The sequence below is a fragment of the Candoia aspera genome, chromosome 9, assembly GCF_035149785.1.
Source record: "Candoia aspera isolate rCanAsp1 chromosome 9, rCanAsp1.hap2, whole genome shotgun sequence".
Classification (NCBI taxonomy): Eukaryota; Metazoa; Chordata; class Lepidosauria; order Squamata; family Boidae; genus Candoia; species Candoia aspera.
This window is the reverse complement of record NC_086161.1, coordinates 10,269,556-10,286,593: the sequence shown is the minus strand read 5'-3', so window position 1 is coordinate 10,286,593 and position 17,038 is coordinate 10,269,556. Positions and strand designations below refer to the sequence as shown.

The window sequence follows — 17,038 nt, the reverse complement described above, 5'->3', positions numbered from 1 at the left end:
ATAACGATAATTTAGTTTGCTTTGTGTTTTAGTAAGAATTTACTGAAATTCATACATTTTGTTATAAATGGGGCAGAATGAATTTGTTTTTTAAAAAATGAGTAAGAGAAAACCAATCAGGCAGATGCTTTCATCTATTCCTCCACTTCTAATAATATTGAGAGCGTACTTGGGGGGTGGGGTGGGCTAAGTGGCAGAACATTAGGCCTTTTCTAGAATTTCAAAATTGGGTAGGATAAACTGAAGCAATTTGATTGTGGGTTTCCTTCCCCAGTATCTGCTGATGACTGTCCCAAAATAAGGAGGAAGAGGTTTGTGGAAATGTGTTGCTGGAGAAATCTATTTTGTGGATTTCTGGTTCTTTAAATACCATGGTTTTGTTCTGATATAGTGATCTTAGTTTCTAATAAACCAAAGTTTGTGCCAGCACAGCATTTCTTTGCTTCTGGTCCTTCTATTTACTTTCCACATTTGCTGTTTAAGAACATGTATAACTTAATCTATGTATACCAGTGAAGATATGTGAATTCTTGTTTGCAAAAAGATTAAAGAAAAATGTTTTGGCTCAGAAGGTTAATAAATCTGGGAAGAACTCTGTCATGGTATAGAAGCAAAGGGAAAGAGAATGATAGTGGCTTACTACAAGGCTGTACTGGACTATGGCTCCCACAGTCCATTGTCATTGCCCATGTTGGTTGGGTGTGGTAGGAGTTGAAATCCAAAACATTTGGAGAGCATCTGGTTACCTACACTGGACTATGAGATTGGTTAACAAGGCCCCAAAGAGTGCTCAAAATGCCAAGACCAGCCCTTGGCATTTTGCTGCCTGAGGTGAATAGCAAGATGATGATGCTGGACTGATAGCTGAATTGGTCTTCAATGCTTGTGATGAGGCAGCATCCTTCTCTGCCCCTAAAGATAGTAGATCAGCTAAGGGGACACAGGCCAGGCTATGAGTCCCAGAGTTCCCTTCTTTTGGACTGATGCCATTTTCTCCCAGTGTTTTATCCTTGAGGTAACAATTTGACTCCATCATATGAGAAGTCCACATTGAATGTCAGATATGGTCAGCTGCACCCTAGAACGCCACCTCTGAAATTTGTGAGGCACCTACAAGGACTCTTTGAAGTTCCTCTTGAAGACCACTACCACCCTTCACCCAGGCCTTCTGTCTATTGGTGTTCTTTTGCTTCATTTTGAGTTTTAAGTCTTCCCTTCACTTATTTAGAGGAGTATGTCATTTTATGCATTTTTAATTTACTGTCTGTTGTTTGTATTTTAATGCTGATGGTAAATCAAGACTGTCAGTAGTAGTAGCAGCAATAATAGGATGGGGCTGATGATGATTGTGATGGAGACTTGTATAAAGCTATGGCTTTAATTGTGTGGAGAATAAAAGTGAGCCAAATCTTGCCCCAGTACCCTTTGAATTGTTGTTATTCAATATGGCCCAGTGGGAGACTGATGGAACAGGCTCAGTGAACGTGGCTCCATACCCTTTGTGTTAATTTAAATACGTTGTTTGCAGTTTGCTTCTATGGCTGGTGGATAATAAATTTGTGACAGCAATGAAACAGACAGAAGTCTCCTGAGACTGGGGTCAACTTTGCAGCCTCTTTCCCTTGCCTTGGATGCATCTTACTGCTATGATATGAATAATTGGGCTCTCCAGAGACAATTGCAAGTTTGTGTGGTGCCTGTTAGGCTTACACTACAAATCCCACTGTGTAGCGAGGTGGCCTTTCAGCTGGCAAAAAATCAAAGCAACACAGTGTCATTTTCTTATGCAACATGCACGCCTTCAGTTTTCTCTATTTTTAATCATGAATATATTCATGGACATGTGAGGCTCTCAAAAGAGACAAGACTTCTCAGCATAAGCTTGTTTGTTTATTTATTTGTTTATATTTGATTTGGAGATTCTTTCCCCAGAGAAATCTACCAGACCATTTCAGTTGGTCCTTTTAGGAAGGGAATAAAATACTACATTTTTTGGTTAGACTTTCAAACGGCAGACCATTGATGCATAGGAGTAGATTTTAAGTGCTAATTCCTGCTTACAAGATGCTCTTGTTTTTATTACTGATGGCTGCTGTGGTTATGTGTGTGTGTGTGTGTTAGTCATTTTTTATAAGCACAAAGGGGATGTACACACTCTGGAAATCCTTCCCTTGAGATTTCCACTACATCTGATAATACTGTATATCTATGAAGGAGGGGGAAAAGTAAGCTTGATTTGGGAACTCAGTTGGGATGAGATGAGAGCATGTAAATATCTGCAGCATATACATGTTATACCACCATTACAGGCCATACAGCACTCCATCTGAGCCATTTTAAAACTAGTGCTTTCTTAATTGAGATGCGGAAGCCCCAGGGTTTCATGAGCCATCTTGGAGAGATTGTCATGTGCAAGCAAACTCTTTATTACAATGCATTCTGTGTTAGTCTGCTCTTGAAAATTGTTGACCACATTACCCCAGATTTGAAATGCTATTGATTTCCCTTGCAGAATTCAAAATTGTTGACCAGTAAACCCCTCACCACTTATGGGCCAGAACCTCTGAAAGGCTCTCTGTTTCTGTTATCAACTGGCCCATAATTGTCAATCAATCATCAGAAGTCCTGTTATATATTCCACCAGCAAAAAAAAAAAAAAAAGCAATGGGTGCACAGGACCTTTGCAGTAGCAGCAGTGAGCATAGATTTTCTCCTTCAGAGAAGACTTCCTTCCTTACACTGTTTTTCTGTCAAGCTTTTAATGCTGCTTTGAAGCATTAGCATTCTGTATTCTGAATGGGTTGGGTTTTCTAATCTTTGTTTCATGATCAGTTTTAATGGTATTATTACCTGGTAGGCAGAGGATTTTATCAGATACAAAAATAAGAATGAGATTAGCTGTCCACATGGCTCCAACTCCCACTTCTTCTCTGTCTTGGCTTGCTAAATCTAAACCTTGGCATTGTAGCTTCATATTTGATCTGACATCATCACATGCACAATGGTTAGACTATAGGCCTTGCAAAGAAACCCAACACCATCTGGTTACCTCAAATAAGAAAAACGTAATGAGCCACATGTTCTCTCTTTTTCCCCCCATGAATCACAGGCATGGTACAGTTTGTTCACATCTATTATTAAAGAAGGGAGGGGGGAGGGGGAAGAGAATATGCAAACTAGACTGATTGTGTCTGACCATTGATGCTGTAACAATGAATTGGCCCATTTTATATCGAGCAAGCCTGAATGGCACATCAGTGCTGAATGATTCCAGTGAAATTGAATTGGCCTTTTCTCAGGTTTTAGTCGTGCACCCATCCATCAAAAACAGTGCTTAACTGGAATGCAAGATTAATGACTGCCAGAGATTTAATTTGCTAATACCTGAAAGAGTCACTAATGGGGTTTGGGAGAGTTATGAAAGGTGGAGGATGGAAACTGAAGAAGACATGATTATAGCTCTGAAAATCAGCCTTGTATGCAAGCCCAGACATTTATTAATAAGTCTGGGAGAAGCCAGGGTTCTTTGGTTTCTCTGTAAACCATCTAAAAAGTTGTTTTTAAATATTCATTCTCCGTTCTCAGCAACACAAACAGGCTTTACAGTGTATTTGACTCAGTTGTCTTTTAATTTTCTTACAGTTAGAGAAAGGACTGGGTTTTTTTTAATGCACTTCCAAGACAACAAGAGAGAAGTATCATTCCATGGTTTGATGCTTTTTGATTCATACAACCATCATTCTTGAAATTCTCCATGTTTTCCTCCAATAAGCCTCTTTTCTCTTGTTTATCTGTGGGAATCTTTTATGTTATTTTAACATCTGCTTCTCCAACTGGACTGGAAAGCCAACTGGAGCTTGGCATGGGATTTAAATACTTATTTCATTTAGAAGGACAACTCTCCCAAACCCTGAAATCTCCTAAAACAAAATTCATATTTTTCAGGATAAGATAAATACTATGCATTTCTAAGGATTAAATGCACATTTCTGATGTATTATCCATGCTACTAGACAAATAGAAATGGATGTCCAGGCAGGTTTGAGATGTTTATTAGATTTTTTTTGAGCTGGACACCATACTTCAGATATTGGGATTTTAGCTTTTGATCATATATCCCAAGGGGTCTCAAATTCTGCACTAATGCAACCACCTGCTGTGGGCTTGTCTGGGCAAAGTATATAAGAAAGTGCTTTGACAACACTCCTGCTTTTCCTGTGCAAGCCAGCTCAGGCTTAAAAAGAAATTACCCTCCAAAACTGATGTAACCCTGGTTTTACATCTCATGTGAGCCCAGCCAATTGCTTATTCAATATACCATGGTTAAACAAAGTACAGCTCATTGCAATCTTTGAGCCCAGCTTATGAGACAAACATGCATATCCTCTTTGTCTGCTCTTGTAGGCAGCGCAGAAGGTCTTCCAAACTTCCAGCCTGATACCATGAGTGACATCAATGGACTAAAGAGGAAAGGGACTTACTTCTCTGGGAGCGAGCACAACAGAAAGCCACAATGGTGGCCATCAGGACCAAGAACGCAACACCAGCTCCAACGGCCACGCCTATGATGACTGCCATGGGTACTGACTCTGGAAGAAACAAGAAAGCAAATGAAGTGGAGAAGGAGTCTGCATCCCTTGGTTCTTTTTTTGCTGCCCCACTCTTACTACCATGACCTCTATTATTTATTCTCCGATTTGCCCATATCATCAGTAAGACTAATTCCTACTCAATAAAAATAGACACAGGGTTAGAAATGCATGACAGAGTATGATGAGCTGGAAAGGAACATGTGGGCTTAGGAGTAAGGCTTATTTTTCATCACTAACCTCTGGATCTCCTGTGTTTATCAAAATAAAGTCAATCTTTGCTGCTAAGGCTGGCTAGGATGAATCTGGATGGTCTGATCCCTTCAGGTGATGTACTTGAACTATTAAGACCTTTGTTGAGGACAGAGACAGTGGCGCTGATAAAAGTAAAATTAGTATTGTGTGCTTGGTTTGGGTATCTGGGTATATGTAGCCCAAGTCCATCATTTATTAAATAAAGGGCACAGGATGGGCTACTTTCATATTTTGCTTCAGTCATAAGAAAAACAAGTTTCTGAAACTCCCCTGTTCAATCACTCTCACAAGTATGGCTTGACTAGATTTATCTTTCTTAGTTTTGTTACTGATAGCAGCTTTTCAGGGCTTCTATCTCATCTCCCCCAGGCTCACACATGTAAATTAGGACTCTGCCACTAAACCACAGCCCTTCTTCTAATCCTGATTGTAACCTGTCATCTGTCATTCATTATCATCCGAACCAACCATTTCTGCTTTTATGTTGACCTTTACTGGAGTATAATTGGTTATCTATACACAACCTCCATTTAATGAGCATATGTTGGTATAAAAAGGAGGCTACAGGCACAACAACAACTCAACAATCAAGTCTAATTCCTGCTCACAGCAACTTGCTGTGCCTGCTCTAATTTGGAAGACCTGCAGTGTCATTTGTTAGTGATCATATAGACCAAGCTTCCCCAGGATACTTCCTATGGTGCTATCACAAAATGACTCAATGCATGGGATAAAAAGTCAGTGTTTTTTTGAAAAGTTAAATACAATTTTTTAAAATTCTTGGCCAGCACTTGCTTAGCTTCTGTTTTGTACTGGGTTATGATTGAACAATACTTTGGGTTGAGGACATGCTGTCTAAATTAATTGTTGCTTGTCAAAATTGATCCCAAGGAAGTGGGTGTGAAGTATAGGAATGTGGAATAAAACTAGCAGCTGTCAAAAATACAAATTTTCTGTCATTTTACATCTTCTCCATCCCACAATAATCCAGCCAGTGTTTAGATTTCAGAGCCCATACAGTGAGTCCCTGCAGTCCCATAAGAATGATTGTGAGTTATATTTGTGAAAAGTTGATGAAGAAATGGTATGTGATGTGAGAGGAGGGAAAAAAGCTTTTCCCTCCTTCAGTAGCAGCAGAATCTACTGAAATAGTCTTACAGCCCTGGGGGATAAATAATATGTTGCTATTTCTTCACCTGGCATTACCTTCTCCATCTCAAGCCCAGCCCTACCATTATGTAAAGTGGCAGATGTTGAGGAACAGTAGTGTCAAGCTCTTTGCTGCTCTGGCTGAGTCCCTGAGTCATTCTATTTTGTTCTTTGTTTGAGGACTTTGTTCTTAGTTTGAGGACACTTCTACCTCCCTGGATTCATAAATCAGCAGTAGCGATTAGTATCCTACCACCAGGATAAGAAGAAAGGAAGATTTAATAATTAATCCAGTTAGCTTCTGTTCCCAGAATAGGGATGAACAACCATCTTTCCCTTGTTTTGGGCAGTAAAATATTTTAGCTCACCCTTGATCCCAAACCACATATGGAAAGAAGGACACAGATATCTGGGAAAGAAAAAAGATCCACTGATCAGAGGAAGAATTTAAGGGATCATATAATGTTGACTTTTTTTCAAGCTTGTTAACTGGTGACTGAAATTATGTGGAAAGCCAGTCATCTCCAGCTTCTCAGCACAAACTTAAATACCCAGACTGAATGTGATGTATCAAAAATGGTGAAAGTTAGTTCTGTGAAAGATTGGACATTTTCAACTCTCCACACAGATTCACTTGTCATTTGGAAGGAGTTGCTAATTCATAAGAAAAGAACATCAGATTCATGAGCTACAGCCATTGCTGTAACATGGAGACTTGATCATGTTTTTTCATTGTTGGTGACTTCCAGCTTACACAATTCAATGCATTATCCTTAGGGCTGTCCTTGAAGATGCTGGAAATGTCAGTTAGCATGAAGTGCTGCTGTCCATATGTTGATAGTCCTTGGTGGGAAGACCTTACAACTTCCCTGATTTTCAGTAGGATTGCAGGTACATTAGGGAAATGGTTGGGTGTCTCACTGTAATTTTGGCTTGCTTTCATGTCACCCATAGTTTGATACCAAAGGCAAGACTGAACTGTTTCTCAGTTGACAGCCCGCTGGTCAGGATGGACTTGCCCAGTTTTGATTCAGGCCACTTTCAATTACTGGATTTGAGATTCATGCCCATGTGTGAAATTATCACAGTTGCTTGTGGGATTGGAAGAATTATTCCAGAGGAATGTTGGAAACCTGGCTGGAGTTGCAGGTCTGGGAGTTAACTGGGAACACACACATACTATCCACAGTGCAAACGGAATTGGTAAAACTGAAGAAATGGGGAGCTCTTCTTTTATATATGGTCCTTTCTTGAGATTCCTTGATTCCATCAGGTTAATTTCTGAGTTGGACAACCATAAACTTATACTGTTTTCCTTTGCAGTTGAAACACTCTTTTTCCTTCCTTCCTGTCCCATCTGAAAAAGTGATTGCAGTTATTTCAGCTATATGATAGCAATTAAAATTCCCTCTGCTGGATGTGTCTCAGCAGACAATAGAGACACCAATACATGCCTTCTGGTCCTTGCCTGTCTCTGCCTGCACTGCTGTTAGGGCTCTATGTGAGATGGAGCCTGTTCAGTCTTAATGGCACAATTCATGCTTCTGGCCACAGGTACAGAATGTACCTTTGCTTCCATCATTCTCCCATGCTTTTGTGCACCTCACTGGTGAATGATTAGAGGTGTGGTCTCACTATGAACTGACAGTATCAAGGGCATGGTGCTTTATATGTGTTTCAGTTCTCCTATCTGGATCAGAAGGCTGACTATTTTCACTGTCCTGGTTATTTGTGTATTTTGTGTATCTGAAAGGCTCTCAAAACATTTAGGGTTCAATTTTCAAGGCCATTGGATTAGTCAGGTGTCCCTTTCTAAGGCTAGAGTGAAAGAGTACCAACCTCAGAGGGATAAATATAATACAGGGCCCACAGTTCTGCATCCCTACCAACTTGTGTTTTATTGTGCTCTTTAATCTATACATTATTGTCCAATTTTTACCAATATATTTATTGTCTGTGTACTTTGGGGGGGGGGGTTGTGAACCCTAACCCAAAAATTCTGAAAAGGGCAGATTACAGTATGCTCGTAGCTTCAGCATTTTCCATATAATCCAACAGATCCGAGATTGGTTTACGTATCTAAGAATTCTGATAGTTATCTTGCTAGTATCTTTTTTGTTTGCACCCTTTTCCTGCCAATATTCAAGATCTTGATCCACCTCTTGGTCCTGATTTCATTCGTGAGGACAACATTTCCTGTAGAATTGATTAGGATCCACCACTGCAAGTTTTCAGTAAAGTCTGTAGCTACTTCCCCTGGTCTTTACTTAAATGTTGCATTGTTGCATTGTTCTTTAGTTGTTTGATATTCCTTTACAGGGTGGGTTCTTTTAACTGCTTCTTATTCTTACTGTTTCTTGTTTATTTGTCCAGTTGCTTCCGACTCTTCGTGGCTTCAAGGACCAGCCCACGCCAGAGCTTCCTGTCGGTCGTCAACATCCCCAGCTCCCCCAGGGACGAGTCCGTCACCTCTAGAATATCATCCATCCACCTTGCCCTTGGTTGGCCCCTCTTCCTTTTGCCTTCCACTCTCCCCAGCATCAGCACCTTCTCCAGGGTGTCCTGTCTTCTCATGATGTGGCCAAAGTATTTCAGTTTTGCCTTTAATATCATTCCCTCAAGTGAGCAGTCTGGCTTTATTTCCTGGAGGATGGACTGGTTGGATCTTCTTGCAGTCCAAGGCACTCTCAGAATTTTCCTCCAACACCACAGTTCAAAAGCATCGATCTTCCTTCGCTCAGCCTTCCTTATGGTCCAGCTCTCGCAGCCATATGTTACTACAGGGAACACCATTGCTTTAACTATGCGGGTCTTTGTTGTCAGTGTGATGTCTCTGCTCTTAACTATTTTATCGAGATTTGTCATTGCTCTTCTTCCAAGGATTAAGCGTCTTCTGATTTCCTGACTGCAGTCAGCATCTGCAGTAATCTTTGCACCTAGGAATACAAAGTCTTTCACTGCCTCTACATTTTCTCCCTCTATTTGCCAGTTATCAATCAAGCTGGTTGCCATAATCTTGGTTTTTTTGAGGTTTAGCTGCAAGCCAGCTTTTGCACTTTCTTCTTTCACCTTCATCATAAGGCTCCTCAGTTCCTCTTCGCTTTCAGCCATCAAAGTGGTATCATCTGCATATCTGAGATTGTTAATGTTTCTTCTAGCAGTTTTAACTCCAGCCTTGGATTCCTCAAGCCCAGCATGTCGCATGATGTGTTCTGCATACAAGTTGAATAAGTAGGGTGAGAGTATACAGCCCCGCCGTACTCCTTTCCCAATCTTAAACCAGTCCGTTGTTCCGTGGTCTGTTCTTACTGTTGCTACTTGGTCGTTATACAGATTCTTCAGGAGGCAGACAAGATGACTTGGTATCCCCATACCACTAAGAACTTGCCACAATTTGTTATGGTCCACATAGTCAAAGGCTTTAGAATCATCAATAAAACAGAAATAGATGTTTTTCTGAAACTCCCTGGCTTTTTCCATTATCCAGCGGATACTGGCAATTTGGTCCCTAGTTCCTCTGCCTTTTCTAAACCCAGCTTGTACATCTGGCAATTCTCGCTCCATGAATTGCTGAAGTCTACCTTGCAGGATCTTGAGCATTACCTTACTGGCATGTGAAATGAGTGCCACTGTTCGATAGTTTGAACATTCTTTAGTGTTTCCCTTTTTTGGTATGGGGATATAAGTTGATTTTTTCCAATCAGTTGTGTTTTCCAAATTTGCTGGCATATAGCATGCATTACCTTGACAGCATCATCTTGCAAGATTTTGAACAGTTCAGCTGGGATGCTGTCGTCTCCTGCTGCCTTGTTATTAGCAATGCTTCTTAAAGCCCATTCAACCTCACTCTTTAGGATGTCTGGCTCTAGCTCACTGACCACACCGTCAAAGCTATCCCTGATATTGTTATCCTTCCTATACAGGTCTTCTGTATATACTTGCCACCTTTTCTTGATCTTTTCTTCTTCTGTTAGGTCCTTGCCATCTTTGTTTTTATCATACCCATTTTTGTCTGGAATTTACCTCCGATGTTTCTAATTTTCTGGAAGAGGTCTCTTGTCCTTCCTATTCTCTTGTCTTCTTCCACTTCCATGCATTGCTTGTTTAAAAATAATTCCTTATCTCTTCTGGCTAACCTCTGGAATTTTGCATTTAATTGGGCATATCTCCCCCTATCACTGTTGCCTTTTGCTTTCCTTCTTTCTTGGGCTACTTCTAGTGTCTCAGCGGGCAGCCATTTTGCCTTCTTGGTTTTCTCTTTCTTTGGGATGTATTTTGTTGCCGCCTCTTGAACAATGTTGCGGACTTTTGTCCATAGTTCTTCCGGGACCCTATCTACTAAGTCCAGTCCCTTAAATCTATTCTTCACCTCTACTGCATATTCCTTAGGGATATTAGTGAGCTCATATCTAGCTGATCTGTGGGTCTTTCCTAATCTCTTTAGTCTGATCCTAAATTGTGCAGTAAGAAGTTCGTGATCAGAACTACAGTCAGCTCCAGGTCTTGTTTTTACCGACTGTATAGATGACCGCCACCTTTGGCTGCAAAGGATGTAGTCAATCTGATTTTGGTGTTGTCCATCTGGTGAAGTCCATGTATAAAGCCGTCTCTTAGGCTGTTGGAAGAGAGTGTTTGTTATGCAGAGTGAGTTGTCTTGGCAAAATTCTATCAGCCTATGTCCTGCTTCATTTTGTTCTCCCAGGCCATGCTTACCTGTAATTCCAGGTGTCATTTGACTGCCCACCTTAGCATTCCAGTCTCCTGTGATGAAAATAACATCTCTTTTAGGCGTGTTGTCCAGTAGGTGCTGCAGATCCTCATAGAACTGCTCTACTTCAGCTTCTTCAGCATTTGTAGTTGGGGCGTATATTTGGATCACTGTGATGTTAGATGGCTTGCCCTGAATTCGAATTGAGATCATTCTGTCGTTTTTTGGGTTGTATCCAAGCACTGCTTTAGCCACTTTACTATTAATTATGAAGGCTACTCCATTTCTTCTGTGGTCCTCTTGTCCACAATAGTAGATCTGGTGGTCATTTGATGTGAAGTGGCCCATTCCAGTCCATTTCAGTTCACTGATGCCCAAAATGTCTATCTTTAATCTTGACATCTCACCAATAACCACATCCAATTTGCCCTGGCTCATAGATCTTACATTTCAGGTTCCAATGGTGTGTTGATCCTTAGAACATCGGATTCGCCGTTCACCACCAGCACCGTTGGCCGCTAGCCGTCCTTTCGGCTTTGAGCTAGCTGCGTCATCACGTCTGGGGCTAGTTGAACTCATCCTCTGTTCCTCCCCAGTAGCATTTTGACCATCTTCCGACCTGGGGGTCTCATCTTCTGATGGTATACCGACATATCTCTGGTTGTACTGATCCATTTAGTTTTCATGGCAAGAATACTGGGGTGGGTTGCCATTACCTTCCCCAGGGATCGCATTTAGCCTGACCTCTCTGTCATGACCTTCCCGTCTTTGGTGGCCCTTCACGGTTTAGCTCATGGCATCATTGAGGTGCTCAAGCTCCAGCACCACGACAAGGTAACGATCCTTTGCTGAAGATGGGGATATAAGTTGATTTATTCTTACTGTTACCATTATTCATATTTTATAGCGTTTTATAGCCATATGAATTTATTGTTATAAGCCACCTTGGGGAAATATTTGTCCTTAAAAGAGGGCTAGAAATGTTTCAAGTACATCAAATGAATAAATGAAAGTGGTGGGCAACCTGCAGGGGTGCCTGTGGGGGGAAAGGGGAAAAAAAAAGACCCTAAGATGGCAGCCACAACTGTGTGATTGAAGCCCTGCCCCCCTTTTTAATGTGCAATGCATGTGTGGGTCAGCCCTCCAAGGTAGACCAAACTTGGAAATCAAAGGCACACAAGATAACACTACTTTTATTATACAGTTATAGTAACAGAATCTTGCAAGTCTGAATACACCTCCCCGCGCCCTCCCTTTTTCTCTATGAGAACTAGGGAGGGTCATGTCTGAGATGCTTTCTCAAATTACACTTCTGTCCTGGAGTCAGATTTCTTTTATCTCACCATTGTCTTGACTGTGGCTCTTCCACCTGTTCCTCAAGGTTATTCTTTCTGCCCATTACAGTGTGTCACACATAAGAAAAGAGAAGGGCTTTGATTACATGGCGGCAGAAGCCATCTTGCCATTTTTATCATCTCCCCATCACTACCACCATCACCACCATAAATGATGGTGGTGGAAACCGGCAACCTGCAGGTTGGAAGTCATATGGCCCTTTGGCTTAAGTTTAGAAGCCACCTACAATGATCATCCAGGTTCCTTAACAGAATAATCTTGTTTTCCCCTGGCCACCTGGTGGATGCGGAAGAGGAGTTAGGAGGGGAGAGAGTGAAATGCCAAAAGAACAAAGCAATGCCACCACTTTGAGCTGTGATCCCACTCCGTCTGCAAATGGCCCATGACAGATTAGGCCCAAGGGAATGTGACCCTTAGGAGAAACAACTTTTCCTGCTCGTTCTAAAAGCACCCTGGGATGTAGGTTGAGCAGAAAAGATGCTGCCATCCAAGCTTTCAGAGGAATACAGAGGTTGATCCAGAGGTAGGTGAGAAGCTGTTGTGATGGGGAGGTGGAGAGTGACAGATGCAAACAGTGAGGGAAGATGGCTTGTGATGGGGTTCATGCACAGAGAAAGTAGCCCAGAGCAGGGCAGGGATGATGGGATGGGAAGATGCTTGCAAAAGGTGGTTTTCAGAAACATGGTAAACTTACGTTTGCAAAATAATTCCTGCAGTGAACTGTCATCTCTGCTTCCCCAAAATGTCTAACCAGGACTTTTACAGATTTAGCAGAAAGTGAACTACAGGCCATGATAAATTCCTTGGATTCCCACAAGCTTTCCAAGAGCAGTAAGTTAGGTCTCTTTGTTAGACAATTACTGTTAATTCAGCAAGAGGAGGAGGTATAGGCTATACCTGAATGTTAATTTTGCTCGTGGTTGTTTTGACGTGCCAACATTAATGTTAGAGATGAGGTTCAATCAGTGGAACACGGCTTAAGGAACATGCTAATAGGCCATTCACGGGCATTTTCCAGCTCTGGGTCTAAGGATAAGTAAGATATCCTCTTCTTCATGCTCACCAATTTATCACCGGGGTAGCCATAGTGTGAATTTTAGCACTACCCCATTTGGAAAAGTGGGAGAACGTGGTCAGGAGTGGAAGAACCCAAGGATTCTGAAAGCTAACCACCCCTTCCAATAATGCTTCCTTTCTCAGGCATCCTTTTACCTCCTGTTAATGGATACGGCATAACTGTTTCATTGGGATTAGCTTGGGAGATGGGGGAGATCACAGAGTCACCTTCACTCATAATTCCGTACCTGTTTCCATACCAGCTCCTGACTTCATTTCCGTACCTGTTTGAAAATAAAGCAAGTGTCTACAGCCAAAGCCCATCTGCAACGTCAGTCAGTCAGTTATTTCTTTTTCTTTTGCCTGTGTTGCCTTTTTCAGAGCACTGTAAGTGAATCCTGAGAAGGTTTTGCCCATCACTTCCAAGAGCAGCTTCAGGGTTGATGCCCCACTTATTGCCAGTTTAGGATTCCAAATTGCAGGGTCGTCTCTGGACATCAGGCAAAACCCACCTAGTGGTTCAGGTCCATAGTATTTTGACACACTACACTTGGTGGAAATTGCTAGTGGGGCATAATTTTAGAATACTATGACATTGATCTCTGAGCATGGGGCCTCTTTGTAGGACTGCTTATTTCTTTAAAGAAGAAAGAAAGAAAGAAAGAAAGAAAGAAAGAAAGAAAGAAAGAAAGAAAGAAAGAAAGGAGGGAGGGAGGGAGGGAGGGAGGGAGGGAGGGAGGAAGGAAGGAAGGAAGTGAGGAAGGAAGGAAGGAAGGAAGGGACCCTTGCTTGTGGAAAGCTATCTTATTAGGGAATGAATTTAACTGAATGATGGGCAAGAAATTCTAGCTTTCTATCTGCAGAATGTTTTACAATCCAGGAGAACGTTCAAACATTCAGTACCACACTTGTTGGCAAAAGAGGTATAGTCTTGGGACTGTTGTACATATGATTAGATTGGCAGCTGGAAAAGCAATTGCTGGAAACTTTATTCCCTTTCCTATAGGCTCAGCCATTATAAATCAACCGGCAGCTTTTCAACCCACATCAAAATTATGCTGCTATTTTTGGCAGGGCTGTCTGCTTTCTAAGACTGCTGGGCAGTCAGCAGTCACCTGTTTTTTACGAGCTGTGCAGAACAGTGGCCCATCTCAAATGATCTTTAATTACATTTATCTATAGGATGAACAACTGAACAACTCCTTGCAGAATGGTCTGCTGGGATTTGCTTTCTTAGCCCCTTAGGCATGGAACAGGAAAACAAGCAACTAACTTTATTTGCACTGGGCTGAACCCAAGGCTGACTTTAAGTTCATTTAATTTCAATTTAATCTGAAAGGCAGCCTTGCCTATAAATCACAACTTAATGAGAACAGTCCAAATGCCTGCTCCAACATTTAAGAGGGTGGGATGGAACTGGAGACTCTACAGAAGCAATTCTGCTCTTCCTTCTGGGACTTTTCAGTACCCAGTTTAGAAGGGGACCTTTAAAATTATAATCACAGTTCAATCAGGTGCATTTCCTTTTATGATGAATGAAGTGCCTTCCTCTTTCAGCTTTTGGTAAGATACACTGAAGAGCCTGCACTAGTATCCATTTGGTGATTGGATAAAATCTGCCATGTGACTAAATAGGAAATATAGCCCACACTTTAAAGAGGTTTCATGAATCTTTGCTGACTTCCACAAATCACTAAATCCAATTGGTTATACAGTGTTATGTCGCCAAGCCTATGATCCCTGACTGGATGGATCACTAGACGAAAAATGAAATGGGGAGGGGAAATTTGCGATTAAAACGGCAGAACAGTGGGGAAGGGCAGTGACCGGATGTTCATGAAAATACAGGTAGTCCTCTCTTGATAACCACAATTGGAACTGGAATTTTGGTTGCTAAGCGAAGTGGTCCTTAAGTGAACCCAACCTAATTTTATAATTTTTTTTGTGGCTATCGTTAAGTGAATCACCATGGGAGTTAAGCGAACCACACGGTTGTTAAGCATATCATGCAGTTCCCCAGTGATTTTGCTTGCCAGAAACTGGCTGGGAAGTTTGAAAATGGCAATCAAGTGTTGATGGGATGCTGTGATGGTCGTAAGTGTGAGTACCAGTTGTAAGTTGGTTTTTTCAGCACTGTCGTAAGTCCACACCATCATTAAATGAAAGGTTGTAAAGTGAGGACTAGCTGTATAGAATAAATAATGGTGCAGGCTATTTTCCCCAAACCATTATTTGCAAGCCAAAATGCAACTCTGAAGAACATTAATCTTATCCGTAATTTATAATCCCCAAAGAAATTCTGGTTTCCAACTAACCCCTTTTACGTGACTATAGTGCTATGGCGGAGGATGACTGTAATGGTGAGGAGGTTTAAATGGTATACCCCATTTTCCTCTGTCCTTTCCAGTATGAAATGGCTTCTCTTCTGCCTGCTTGTGACATAGTAGTTAAAGCTTTAGCTTGTTTTCCCCCAAAGTACACAGGCCTCTGTAATTTTTCCTGCTCCCTTAATTGGTCATTTTCTCATGCCTTTTAGTTTAAGAGTGTTATCTCTTCCTTTTAGAAGGCATCTGGCAGGGAGGGCAGGATGGATGAGCTGATATTATCTTGCTCAAACATTTGATAACAGGTAGGCAAGAAGTATAAACAATGAAAGTTCATTATTAGGAGAATGAGTAATGCAATGCAAGATTGTACATGCTTCATAAACCTCCCCAGGAAAGGTGCTCTACTCTATCTGGAATAACCTGGGAAACATCCATAGCTGCCTTGGATAAGGATCAGAAGTCCCCAGAGGTGAGTTTTGGTCTTATATTTACATTCTTCTATTGAATGTTGCCAACTTCTGTTTTATTCCCTGTCTATGGATAATCCCTGTCCCTGCTTTGCAGTCACTTACACATTTGCTATGCTTTGTATAATAAACCCTTTAAGCTTTTACTTCATTCGTGTGTTTACTGCTTTTGAATCCACACCCACATTTTAGTGTGGCAAGACACGGACTCAATTCTTAACTTCTTAAATTCTATTTAGGGCAACTTCAATTCTTTAGATCTTTCCTCCTCAAGCGATTAAAAGTTTTCTGTTTGGGAACAGAAATAGCTCTTCTTTAGCTCAACTAGCTGGTCATATTTAGAGCGTCATCCCATTTCTCCACTGTTCTTATGGTGACACAAAAGCAAGATGGTAACGGGATGAACTAGAACTTCCTGGACCCATCCATCCATGTTCAGATTCTGAAGAAAGAGTTCTTCTCACTTGGTGCAATGTTGTTCTGCAGGCACATCCCTGAAACATATAGCTTTACTTAAAACAATTTAGCCTGGATTCAATTTATATGTAAATTATGTAGTGCACCATAAGGACAAATAGTTAAGGACCCACTTTGGCAAGGTGGAATACAAAGAAATGGGTGGGCCAAAGAAGAAAAAATAAGCCCTTAATCTCATCAAATTTAATTTAAGCATTAAATGAGATGGGAAGAACATGGGAAAGAGGGAGTATCCACAAACAAGGGTAGAAGCTCATAATATTTTCTCAATGGTCCAAAGATCAGCAATAAATCCGAATGCAACACAGATTTATTTTTCTCTATACGAAAATAGAAGATATTCCCCATATTTGACTGGCTATTTTGCTGCCACTCAGAACAATTGTTATGACGTAGTAAGTGAAAGACTTTCTATCAGGACTCCAAGAAATTAATTCCATGGTTTCCTTCTAATCAAATGAAGGTTGATTGTTTGAACAAACAAAACAAAAACCTCTGCAAAGTAATGCTCACTTTAGAGAAATGATTATTTTAGTGTTGAGGAAATACAAATCATGAACTACATAATTTATAGATTAACCTTTTGTTCAGTGCATCTAAGAATTCAAAGTAGTCTTGATCCTGGTTAATTCTCAGCAGGAATAGGTTTGATTT

General features: G+C 41.1%; 1 protein-coding gene across 1 annotated transcript in view; it reads right to left on the bottom strand.

Moving 5' to 3' along the window:
* The window catches only part of KIRREL3 (kirre like nephrin family adhesion molecule 3), a 672,744-nt gene that overhangs the window by 36,597 nt on the left and 619,109 nt on the right, over positions 1-17,038 (bottom strand). The window contains exons 13-14 of the mRNA XM_063310966.1: positions 13,362-13,397; positions 4,482-4,589 (exon numbers count right to left, since the gene is read on the bottom strand). Coding sequence (XP_063167036.1) covers positions 4,482-4,589; positions 13,362-13,397 — 144 coding nt within the window. The remainder of the gene's footprint in view (positions 1-4,481; positions 4,590-13,361; positions 13,398-17,038) is intronic.